This window comes from Grus americana, chromosome 4 (assembly GCF_028858705.1).
Source record: "Grus americana isolate bGruAme1 chromosome 4, bGruAme1.mat, whole genome shotgun sequence".
Lineage (NCBI taxonomy): Eukaryota > Metazoa > Chordata > Aves > Gruiformes > Gruidae > Grus > Grus americana.
The window spans coordinates 11634006-11646438 of record NC_072855.1 but is presented as its reverse complement, the minus strand read 5'-3'; the positions used below and the strand labels follow the sequence as shown (position 1 = coordinate 11646438).

At 46.2% G+C, this 12433-nt stretch overlaps 1 protein-coding gene across 1 annotated transcript in view; it reads left to right on the top strand.

Moving 5' to 3' along the window:
- The first annotated feature begins 1387 nt into the window (after positions 1 to 1387).
- Positions 1388 to 12433, top strand: part of CPZ (carboxypeptidase Z) — a 37125-nt gene continuing 26079 nt past the window's right edge. Inside the window, exon 1 of the mRNA XM_054824314.1 lies at positions 1388 to 1618. Coding sequence (XP_054680289.1) covers positions 1531 to 1618 — 88 coding nt within the window. The 5' untranslated portion in view covers positions 1388 to 1530. The remainder of the gene's footprint in view (positions 1619 to 12433) is intronic.

The following is a 12433-nucleotide window of genomic DNA, read 5'->3' as shown; positions in this document are numbered from 1 at the left end:
AGAGAGAGTCCAGACATGTTGCTGTGTGATCAGGGCAGAAAAAAGGCAGCTAAATAATATCCTTCTCCTTAGAAGTTTGTTCTGTGAATCCCGATGGACTTTGGTGCTGTTTGGTCCCAGGGCAGACTCTGCAGTTTCCAGATCTGGTAGGAAATACTGGAGTCAAGAAAAGCCACCCTCCCTTGCAAAGCCCCGCAGCAAAGGATGTACTTTACTGAGGAGCTTCCCAATCCATCTAGCAATATAACCTCTTCCAAATAGGATGGGACATCAATTGCTTTTTGAGATGCATACAGCTTTCTCCTGCCCTGTCAGCCTCTTTTGTGTGTTTCCCTACAGGGGGGGTTATTTGATTACATTATCATATAGCACCGTAACTCCCTACCGATCCCTCTGATAGTGATCAGCAGGAGCCCGTGTGCTCTGACTGCAAGGACAGATTCTCTGCTCTCATGTGTAAGCAGGTATTTGTCCTCAAAGGAACATGCACTGCCTGGAAATCAGGATGCTTTGGTCTAGATTTTTGAAGAAAAATCCCTTTTCCTGTGATACAGATGGAAAAAAAAAAGAGGGTTTTTTTTTTTTGATGCGTAGGTAAGAAACAAGGAGTTCACATCCTAAGGCAAGCTTCTCCACCATACCTGTTGCACAGGGATAAAAACATACAATGCATATTTATCTGTTTAAAAACAAACAAACCAACCCCCAAAAAAACCAAACTAAAAAAAAAATCTATTTAAGATAAACTTAATATAAATTTACCATCCAGTTAAAGCTTGTGTTGTTGTTCTGGAATCTTCTCTACATTTTTGTGATATTATTTTTTTCAGAATAAACAGAAAAGACTAATATCCCTCCAAGTTCGCTTCTGTAAACTGGATCTTAAGTAAAATGGCCAGGAGGAGCAGGCAGAGGGGGATCCCGGTGGCTATTTTGTGGGTTCCTGTTCTCACTGTGCAGGAGCGAATGCAGCTTAGAGTCCCTACACTGTCATGTTGTTTTAAAGTGCGTTATGAAATACCATTCTTTGGGAAGAAAGTTGCTTTTGATTGTCTGCTTTTCTCTGTCTCTCTTCTCCCTGCTCTCTCCAGGCAGTCGCTCTCGACTTCAGTGAGACACACTTTAAGGAAGCTCCCCTGTCCCTTAGGAAAACTGCTGCATGAAGCCCAGAGGCATCGGACCCTTGGCTGAGGAGCAGGCAGGCGCATCCCTGCAGGGACCCCCCTTCTCTCAAACTGTTTATGAGATTGTAAACCACGCTGCAACAGGGAAACGGTTGGAAGGCAGAGGGGAGGGGGAGCTCATTCCTCCTCCCTCTCTGTCTCGAAGCGTTTTGCTTTCCAAGCTCAAATGCTAGCTGAAATCTGACGCCTGGACTGCACACACTGTGAGACGTGGGCATGCCCTTGCAGTGCACTGATTTCCTCTGCAGCTTGGAGAGCCAGAGCCGCGCTGAGGCTCCGAGCAAGGAGCCGCTCCATCAGGCAGCGAGTGCCACATCACTGTGCTGCCTGTGCAAGGGGCTCCAGCATGGTCCTGAGGCTCCTGCTCCTCCTCGGTGCGCTGCTTAGGGCCACCGAGCCAGCACCCCGCTGTGAAACCGGCCAGGAGACCCTAGGTAAGGCTAACCACCCCAAAAGTCCCCCTTCTTCTCTCCTTCCTTCTTCTGGAGACGAGCAGAGAAAAGGGCTCCAGCTTCAAGGTGAGGGAGGCAGGAGCTGTCACTGTCCCCTAGAGACAAGGGGATCAGCTCTTTGGAATTCTGCAGCCTGCCAGTGATGAAACTGGGGTTGTGGATGGGAAGGCAAGAGATGGTGTGGCTCTGCAACAGAAAAACAAGTCTGTGATATATGGGAACTTGATGTTTCCCCATCGCTTTCTTTTAAGACCATATGTAGACAGATGTGTGTTTCTGTCAATTTATGGCGTTCCCAGTTGGTAGGATCCCCCTCACTGTTGTGGGCAACGCAGAGGATTTGCCCCATCTCTGGCCTTGCCTTCTAGGAACGTGGTAGTCAGATTGCAAGAAGATGAACTTTCAACCTTCTGTGTGCTTTTCTGCTAAGAAAAAAATCTTCTTACATTTAGCTTTAGGTCACTTATTTCAAGTCCAAAGTATGAGAAGATTTATTAGGATCTGACAGCTGTAGGGTGTGTTTTATCCTGCTATAAGCAATATGGAATTTGTATAAGTTGATTGCCTGGAAAAGCAGATATGTCCATTAGAATAAATGTTAGGTAGGAACAAGCTTTTGGTTCAGTAACCAGCTGATTAATAAAAAATACTAATGGTATCTTTTGAAAATACATGGTGTTTTTAATCAAGTGGGCTTAATTTAGGTTTCATTTATGTGGGAATAGTGGAGAGGTGAATTCTAGTCTAGTGACAAGGTCTATTCCAGGAAAACTATTTTCAGAGGGTTCAGACTCAAAATGATTCAGAAAAATATTTATTTTATGGGAATACAGGAAGGCATAAATTAACCTGAAAGTGACCTTAATGTTACCCAAGGAAGTTCAGCTATATTTCAGTGCTTAAATATAAGCTGTAGACTGTCACTGGCATTGAACTGCTACACAATGCAGTCCATGTGCCACATACTGCCTATAATTTGAGAGTGCTGTTCCCACGAACATCAAAGTGAGGTCTACCGCAGCCTGAAGGGATTTTATTTTTGGATAAAGCTGCACAAAGAGAAGTGTTGTAGACTATTTACAGCCAGTTACAGGATGAGGCTGTGTGGTTTGCAGCATGCCCTTTCTCCGTGAGGTATGATTCTGCTCCAGTTCCAGCTGATCAAAGTTGTGCCATGGGGTATCAATCCTGGCAACCACAAATGCAGGGATCATCAAGGGGTAACTCTGCTGTGGCAGAATGTTTTGTGTGTGGTGGCAACTGTGCTGTCTTTATGGGAGGGCTTGAGGAAAGGCAGGTGATGGAAATATGCCTTGCATGTGGTGGGACTAGGCTGCTGAAAGTGGCCCTGGAAGGATGGCTAGTGGTAGGGAAAACGAGCTGCCAACGTCACTACCTGGGGTGCAGTGTGAGGAACAGGCACACTTCACACTGGAGGCATGTTGCAGCTTGGACATTGAGAGACCTGCCAGACTTCTTAAGGGGAGATAAGGTCATGTCAGGCCACACGAAAAGAAAGGAGACTGTGGTGCTGAACATGTTCATGAGGAGACCTTGCAGGGGTCTCCTCTCAGCATCCAGGGCAGTAGCTTATGTTTTCAGCAGTAGCTTATGTTTTCAGCAGTAGCAGTGGGAGTTTCTCCCCTGTTTTGGGATCCCTTGTGCAGATGTCTATGGACCTCAGTAGCCAGACCTGTGGTGGTCTGCAGGAGGAAACCAGCCTGGAGCTGCTTCTGCAGGAGGGAAGGGCAGCAGGAACCACTGTCACTGACTCACAGCAAGGCTGAGGCTGGTTTCTGCAGGCTGCCTGGCCTTCTCAGTAATATTTGCTCTGCTGTGACTCATTTTTCTTTTTAAATAAGAAATCAAAATGAAACATGGCTAACAATACCATGACTTTACAAAATGCTTTGTGCTTTTCTGTTTAGTAAAATAAGGACATGATTATGGTCAACCAGCCCCACAGTATGACACAGGCATCACACACACCGTGGGGAGCTTTTTGAGCAGCAGCTAGGAACCACGGCCCTGAGAGAGGGCAGATCCCATCTCCCCTACTGTGTCCTGTATCCCTGGGGAGCCAGTAAGGCACAGATTCCCCCCGCGGTAAGATGCTACATTTCCCCATTGCAAGGCAGCACTTCCAGACCATAATGAGTTTCACTGGCCTCCTAGCCTCTAGTCTGGGTAAGAAAAGTACCACTTAACATGTTTACCCTGAAAGGTGGCCAGACTCTGGTGGAGGGACCTAATATCACAGGTTCCTGTTTTATCTGAGAGTTGTGCAAGTCTCCGCTGCTGACTGATGTACTCCAGTGGTAATTAGTTAAATACGGCACTTCACCATCACTGACAACAAAAATAAAAACAAATAGAAGTAGGCTGAAGTCACATGCCTTGAAACAGTAAAAGCAGGTGATTTCCCTTGCAACTGGGGCCAGCCCTGCCACTGAGATGCTACCCGGGGCCAGGCTAAGGCGGCAAAGTAACAGCGGTAAAACCTTTCCTGATCACTCGTGTCCAGAGCACGCTTTATCGGGGACATCTGGGGCAGTGCTCACGTCCGTGTGCGAACCCCCAGGGCTTATAGGGTGAGCGGGGATGCAGCACCCGAGGCCTTGCCCCGGCCTGGCTCCCCGCTCCCGGCGGGGCCGGGCGGCAGCGGGCACCGGGCGCCGCAGCGTAGCCTCCGCCACGGGCTCCGGGCCGCGCCGCCGTCTGTGGTGCCACCGTGTGGGCTCCTCAGCCTGTACAGACGGCTTCTGGGGAGACACCGGAGCTGGGCCGAGTTTAAACGCAAAAGCGATGCCTGAGCCTTCTGCCGTTCCCCAGCCCCTGTGCGAGCGTTTGGAAGGTGTTTGGGGTACATGGGATAACCCATCAGGTGTCACTTCTGAGGACCGGAGCTGTTTGATCTGAAGCTGCAGAGGTGGGAGAGCAGCTGGAGCACTGCTCCCAGGGCTGCCCTGGCTGGCAATGGTCACCTGTGGGCCTCCTCCTCTCCCATGCACATTGGTGTTTCCCATCATCCTGGCTCGCTCTGCTCCTGAGCCAGATGTTGCCCCATCCTGAGGGTCTCTGAGTTGAACCACTGGGGATGGGAGGGAGTGGGGAGCAATAAGGAAGAGAGCTGGGGAGGGAAAAGCCAGCAGCTTGGGAGGCAGGGACACTGTATTTCCTCAGGAGCCCATTACAGCTTTTGTGGCACTGGGTCTTCTATAAGCATCAAGTAAAGTTGATTATATTCTGTAAAGTCGGATGGATTGAAAAACTGCCTTCCAGTATGGATGCTCTGCCTTTCCCCTCTCCTTCTCTGGTGTTCCCATCTCCATAGCATGCCGTGGTTTATTGCTAAGTGACAAAAGGAAAAGCCATTGCCTTCCATGAGCTTCACAGTGGCCCCAGCTTCGTGGGACCATTAGTTCACTTGCTGTGCACATTTCTCATGCTTCTTTCCTGGTGAAACCCATGTCTGTGCACACACACAGAGGCAGAATCTCTCCAGCTATTGCTGCTCTCATGCGTGTGGCTGCACTGGGTGAGCTGGCAGGGGGCTGGGGTCTGCTCCTCTGCCCCAGAGCCAGCAGTGCCGGCTGGCACCGTGGCTGGCATGGGCAGGCACAGCCCACAAGTGTGGCCACAGCACCGTGCCAACACGTGTGGGAAAGCCCAAGATGTAGAAATCTCGCCTGCTGCACCCGAGATGGATGTGTCCAAGTCTTGTCAAAACAAAAAAATGCAGAACTAGCGTCTACATCATGTACACTCACAAGATGAGAAATTCCAGTTCTCGTAAACCTGGTTTTCATCACCGAGTCATGTGAGCTGCTCTGGATTCCCACCGCTGACTCTAGTATTTCTACATAATTATTATTTCAGCAACACTGATCTTCAGCTACATTTAACATGGGAAATGGGATCAGAAAAAGCCACTTATGTGGGGAAAGTAAGTTTATATTGAAAATATAATATACAGGTATATCCTTTTACTACTGAAATAGTTTATGCATTATTTTAATCTGAAGGCAAAGTTTTCTTCAGAATATTTTTCAGACATTTTTAAAGTTTGGGTGTGTAAATAGATAGAAGTCAAAACTTGAACAAACCCCTCACGACCCTAAGGCACGGCTAGGCTTTTAGTAAGACTTAGTAACACTAATGGTTGATCCCCTTTAACCTTTCCAGACATGGAGAAGCTGAGCATGGAGGTACCATGCAGAAGTCACCTATCTTGTTGTGAACATGATGTTTGAGGTTGGTGGGTCATGTCCTGGTTTATTTGCTGGGCTTTTATGACCCAGGGCTTTTGTGAATGCTGAATCTTCTTTTGACAGAGTCAGCCTCCCAGTCGGATGCAGCTGTCCCAGGTCAATGAAGATTAAGGACTTAGGGTTGCTCTGCCCATTGCAGAAATAAATCTGAAATTTCAATCCCTTTGTTTATTCTGTTGTAACTCCATTGATTTAATTGGCACTATTTCAGTTTTACAGGGTTATAACAGGACAGCTCTATCTAGGAGACAATATGTGATTAAGACAAGGATTTAAAATTCCAGTGTTATTAAGATTTGTAGTCAAGGCTGTTGAATTAACTGTCAATCTTTTGCAACATAAAAATACCACATTTGGCTAAAACTCAACTACCTACAGAAGAACCAGATGTGTTGTTAATTACAATGGTTGTCATACATCTAAACTAATGAAAAGACAGTTATTCTAGGGGGCTGCATAGTTTAAGAGGATGGAATGATGCTTTGGCAAATGTACTGGAAGGGTTGTAGCACCAAAGATAAAAACCTCAATTTTTCAGACATGATCCTCTGTCCAGTGGCATTCAACAGAGTTGAACTGACTCAAAGGTAAGCAACTGTCTGTGGTAAGCTGTTGGCCAAAGTGCTTAGAGAGTACTGCATCCTTAGACAGTGGGAACTGAGCTATAGTCTATGGTCACAAAGTAAAGCTATGGAGGCATCACAGTTCCAGATTACCAGCCTAATAAGTGGTTTCACTTCTCCAGCCACTCTGACAAAAATTTGATCCTTCAGATGATAGTTGTAGAGATTTCCTGACCTATTCCACCTTCTGACCCCATCTGTTGTTTTAATGCCAGCATTCCCCAGATATGCACTGATTTCTCTTTACTTTGTTGGCCAGACACTGAGAGATGGTCCCTAGATATCTCCAGATCATCTCGGTAAACAGCGAATGCATGTTCAGCAGCAGCCCAGGCACATGCGCAGCCCAACAAGTCTTCAGTCAATTTGGCAACTCCAGGGCCAATCTGCTGTTGTCATTGTGTTTCCTTGTGGTTTGTTTTCTCAGCTGGTAGTTTTTCCCTTCACAAATGGAAAAACATCTCAAATGATGCCAAAAAAGGGCACCTAGAGGGTTTTTTTGTTTGGGATTATGCTTCTGTTCAGGATTTTCAGCTGGGAGGACTCCCTGGAGCAGCAATTACAGGCCAGAGACACAGCTGGGGTGGCACCAGGGATCCTGTCACTAGAGGCACCAAGACAGGTGGTGGGGACAGACAAGCAGACAGCAATACTCTTCCTCAGTTCTTTTAGGCTCCTACCACTGCAGCCCTGCTTGAGTTGCATCTGGACAATTAGAAACAAGGGAGAACTACTGGCCACCACTGAGGCTGGCTTTGAGCCATTGGGTGTGCGTCTGCACAGATTTTGACCTGTGGTCTGCAGGTTGCATGAACTCCCATCACCCATGGGAAAGCTTCAGCATCTTCTCGCAGGCCCCAGACCAGTCCTGGGAGAGGAACAGTCCTGGAAGAGCTGACTGCAGTGTCATTGCTGTGGGAACATCTTCAGTAATTGAATAAAAACGGGTGTTTAACTGAGTGCCAGGCAGCAGGTGGGTTAGAAAGAAGGGTGATTAGTAACAAACGCTGGCTTGCGTCTTCCTGCTGTGATCTTGCTCTGCAAAGCAAAGGCAGATTAGGCATTAATCTCTTTCAGGTGCTTTCAGGCTTCTTCATGTGAGGGAACAGGGCTAAAGAAGGGCTTGTCTCACTGCTCGGCTCCTGCATACTGTTTCTGCCCATTTGCAAACACATCACACCCCTGGGGCAGTTACAGCAATTGCTGGAGTGGAAGATGAGTACCAGGAATTTAGTCCTCTAGTCACAAAAGCTTTGAAGTATCCAGAAAAAGGAGTTAACCACGTGGGCTGGTTTTTGCAATCACTCCTCTCTCCTCCGGTTTTCCTGGAATTTCTTCTCTGTGGCTGGGGATCTTCTCCACTTCTGCCCTTGCATGTATGCCTTAGATACGTAGCTGCCTTCTCTCCTGGGCTTTCTGCTCGACCATTTTCCCCCTAGCCAAGCTACTCAACTTCCTCATTCCTCTGCCACTAGTCCTCTTACTTTTCCACTCCTCTTCCACCCTCCTCCTGGTGATTCTGATCCATTATAGTATTCTATAATGAACCTTCTCCTGCTCTTGTCCTCCTGCCGTAGCCGGGAGGTGGCTCCAGAGGCAGCCTGTGCTTTGCCATTTGCAGGTGCTGTTGCAGAATGGTACAGCACAGCAGTGTTTGCATATGACCACTGATATTAAGTTTTGTCTCTTTAGTGTTACAAGGCAGATTATCATTGCAAAGACTGAATCGATGAACCATGTAGAACTGCAAGGAGAATGATACTAATATGATAGGAAACTGAAATGCTTTGGAAAAGCAGAGGTTTTGGCTATAAACAGACTAAAATGAATACATATGTCTTACAGTTGAAAACTGTATTGTAAGAAACCCAGAAAGCTGGTAGGGGGTGTGCTGGTCTGTACAAGATAAATTATCTAATCTTGTTCGATCTGTCAGTCATAACAATGCAATTGTGTAAGCCTCACTGAATGATTTAGATATTTTGAATTTAAGACTGGCCCTTGGACTTACTCCATATCCTCAAGTGCACAAGTCTCCTGTTGACTTTGCTTTCAAAAAGGCAACCGGCCAAGCCATGGCACTGGAAGTAGCTGTTGAGCTCTATTGTCTGGGTTAGGGTTAATCACAGCAGCTTGCTTCTTTCAGTGCTGAATCATCAAGGGGAAAAAATGTAAGCTTGGCAGTAAAATATGTATGTGCTGCATTGTAGATTTTCAAGCTTGCCTTTGCAAATTAAAACCAGAAGGGTATATTATAGAGAGGGCTCAGAAAGCTTGAAAGTGCTTTTCTCCTCTTCAATAAGTTATTTTATCCATAATCTTAAATAGAAGCTGTGCTACTGAAAGGACTTTTGTAGCTCTGGTGGAATAGCTAGAGTACAAAAATAAACATAAAAAATTGAAAAGGCTGTTCTGGGTCAGGAAGAAAAAGGTCTCTCTGTACCAACCTGTCTGCGGATGGAACTATGAGAGAAGGTGGTGCACTCTTCCTCTGAGCCCAGGGAAGCCTCTGCTCAAAAAATGGAAGAGATTTAGGCTCTTTCAAGCACAGAAGCAGCAGCAACTGAAGTCTGCAAGTTAATCTGGAATTCGAGAAACTCTGTATATCACTGCCTGTCATTCCTCCTACGAAAAAGAGAAAGGGAGTGGCTGAACTCTTCTAGTTGGCATTGCCGGAGCTTTGACAAAACGAGCCATAATGGGTGGGGAAGCAGATTTGGGGTCACGTCTGTGTGCAGAGACCCTGACCCACGGGTGCAGGGCTCCAGGAGCAGGGTGTGCAGCTGCAGCTCAGGAGCTGGCCTGGGAGAGTTTCCGGTCGCCTGCTCTCCAGGCAGGCAGGCTCTGGCCCAGTTACGTGCATCCACACTTATTTATATAAGTACACGCACTGAGAATTATCTTTGGCCCTTGCAGAGCCGCACCCTCCAAAACATATGCAAGCATTGGCATTAGGAAACATAGGAAAAGTCCAAACATCACATCAGCACACATACACATTTAAGACTTGGAATAAAGCAAGGTCTGGTATAAACCAGACCTTTTCTCTCTTGCTTTTCTGTACATTAACTCCTGATAACCTGAAAGCTCGGGCTGCATCGCTCCTGGGTGTTACATGGCAGAGCTATGGCTGATGTACAGCTCACGTGCAGCTTGCAAGGGGGCTGTGGTGGGGAGAGGTGCTACAGTTTGGGCAGACATGGCCTCTGAGATGGCAGAAGCAGCTGCATAGATGTCTCTGGCAGAGGCAGCCAGCATGGTGTGCTGCAAAAATGTGAGGCTTAGGATTAGGACCCAGGAGGAAGGAGTCAGTTTTGCTGCTAGTCAATGAGTGAGCCTTGGTAGTGCTGAGTTTGTGAGGGGCATCCTGGGCCAGAAGTAGTGGAAAAGCTTTATCCTGCATTGAAGAACCAGCCCTGCTTGTCACATACCGAGATGAACAACTTCAGTTGCCATGGGAAAGGTCTATATGGATTTGGGTTCCTCATCTGAAAAATAAATCTATCCTCTTCAGTCAGTGTCTTTGTTAATGAAAAATAGCCATGTCGCTTAATAGATTGCCTCTCCCTATAAGTACGGTGAAAATAACAAAGTGTAGAACCCAGGTAGCAGACAGTCTGAAACCAGAGCTGTCTTTACCTCTCCTGTGCTAACATCAACTTCTGCTCACAAAACAATTCAGTCCTCTTGTGAACCCAGCTACAGCATATGACTTAAGGAAATTTCACGTCTCTTCCATCGGCTATCCATTGCTTCCTGACACCTCTCCTGGCCAGCTGGGCAGAAAGAGGCATCTGTTAAACGCAGCAAGACTGCTGCTGCTCGGAGAGCCAGAGCAGGGGGAAGCAGCAGCACCATGCCCAGACCCCGCCTGCTGCATTTTCCCTTTGCTTTCCTCTGCTTGTTCCAGCATGTTGCCAGAATACCTTTTTGCTCCAGCTGAATAAGCAGAATGCTGAGACACCACTGAGAACAGGTTTGTGCCACGTATCAAAGTGACTGATGGCTACAGCGCTCCTGCACAGTAATAGTGGTCTGGGAGATTGTGTGTGCCTCAGTTTCGTTATTTGATCAGTGCACATTGGAGAGACAAACAAAAAGGACATTTGTAGTTTGGTCACAGAGCCAGCAGAGGGGAAATGCCTCTTACCTTTAAGGAAATGTGAGCAGTTGTAGAAAGACCATTCATACTCCCCAAACGAACCCATGAAGAGCTGTGCTCAGCACACATGACCCCCTAGTCTAAAATAATAGCTACAATATGGTCATTTTCTGCTGAGGAGGAAAAAAAAAAAAGCGTCCAATATTTCTTAGCCACCCTTCAAGGTAATGAGGGGATTCATTGCCAATGACCCTGGTGATAAGTGGAGATAGTGTCACGTTCTTTGTTGGGACGTGTCTGAACTCAAGCCAGTCCCATCCACATTTGGAACATTTGGCAGGCTCCAGACTTGTGTCCAAGGCGTCACAAGTTGTTGTGGGTGTGATGGCATTAGGATATAAGACTATCCAGATTCAGGGAGGTAGTGGCATCCAATTTTATCTGCAGGATTAATTGCTGGAGCTTTTACTAACAAGAGATCACTCCTTTCTCTTTCCCAGCTAGCATTGTACAAAATGCTATTCCTTGATTATCCCCAGATGTAAAACTACATGCAATATCTGGCTGAGATGAAGCCTTTTTAGAAATGCCTTGACCTTAATAACTAACTCACTGAGGGGATTGTGCCTAACTAAGGCAAACACTGAAATCCTATAACGGAAGGCACTGTAGACGAACCAGGTATTTTTTATTGCTATTAGCATAATGTACCAAGCCAGGAAAGGAGTGTGTATGGTTATAATTTTTTCCAGCTTGCTGCTTACCAGAACTTGCTGGTGTTGGAGATGGGCTGTTTCTGCTAGTTCTGATCCCTCATTTATTTTATGAGGTAATGTGGATCAATGGCAGTTCATAATACAGACCCAGACTCATTTCCAATTAAATGTCTCGCTCCAAGATAGAATTCCAGGGTTGATTTTGTTCTCATTATAATGTTTTTATTTTGGCTAAAGAATGATCAACTCATTAGCAATATATATGCAGATGATTACATTTAAACAAATACGCCGGGAGTAGAAGTTTAAACTTTCCTCAGTAGGAAAAAAAGAAAACTTAATGAATTTTGTCTTATGAGGGCAAATACTCAATTCACTGAGCAAGAAGCTAGATGCCTGTCCCCGCAGTGAGAGTTAGAAAAAATAGGAACATAGCTAGATCCCTGATACATCACAAGAAAAGCAGTCCTGTTGGTGTTTAAACAGCTTGCACATAGTGACTTAGCTCCTATGAGGCACTGGTGAAAACAGCTCTGGTGATACCTTGGTAGCAATATTTTTCTTTTGTTACCAGTATCGGAAACGGGCAATATAGAATCACTGGCTGAAGGAGCAAAAGAGGCCTCTCCTGGGTCATCCAACCACGTTCCTTCAAAATCTAGAGAGCTTCATTTAGTTGACCTAGTAAATAGAAAGCTAAGGGGATCTGATTGCTCTCTGCAAAAACACGATGAAGGCATGCACCAGGGAGCGCAGAGAGCTATTTAAGCTAAAGGACAATGCTGGCACAACAACACATGGATATAAATGGGCCACGAATACTTTCAGGCAGGAAATTAAAAGGCAATTTCTAGCCATTAGAGGAGTGAGCTTTTGGAAAAGCTTTCCTGTGAGAGTAGTTGGGGAGGGAAATAATTAGTTTTAAGATGTTATTAAAAGGATTATAAAATGCAGTTTCTAGAGATAGGATGAAGTAGGATGGGGAAGAAATACGTCCCCTCATATCCACCAAAGGCTTAATTGCTTTACAAGAAAGGTATGCCCAGCACTATGTGGGACCAATAGATTTGTTAGGGGAAGATCCA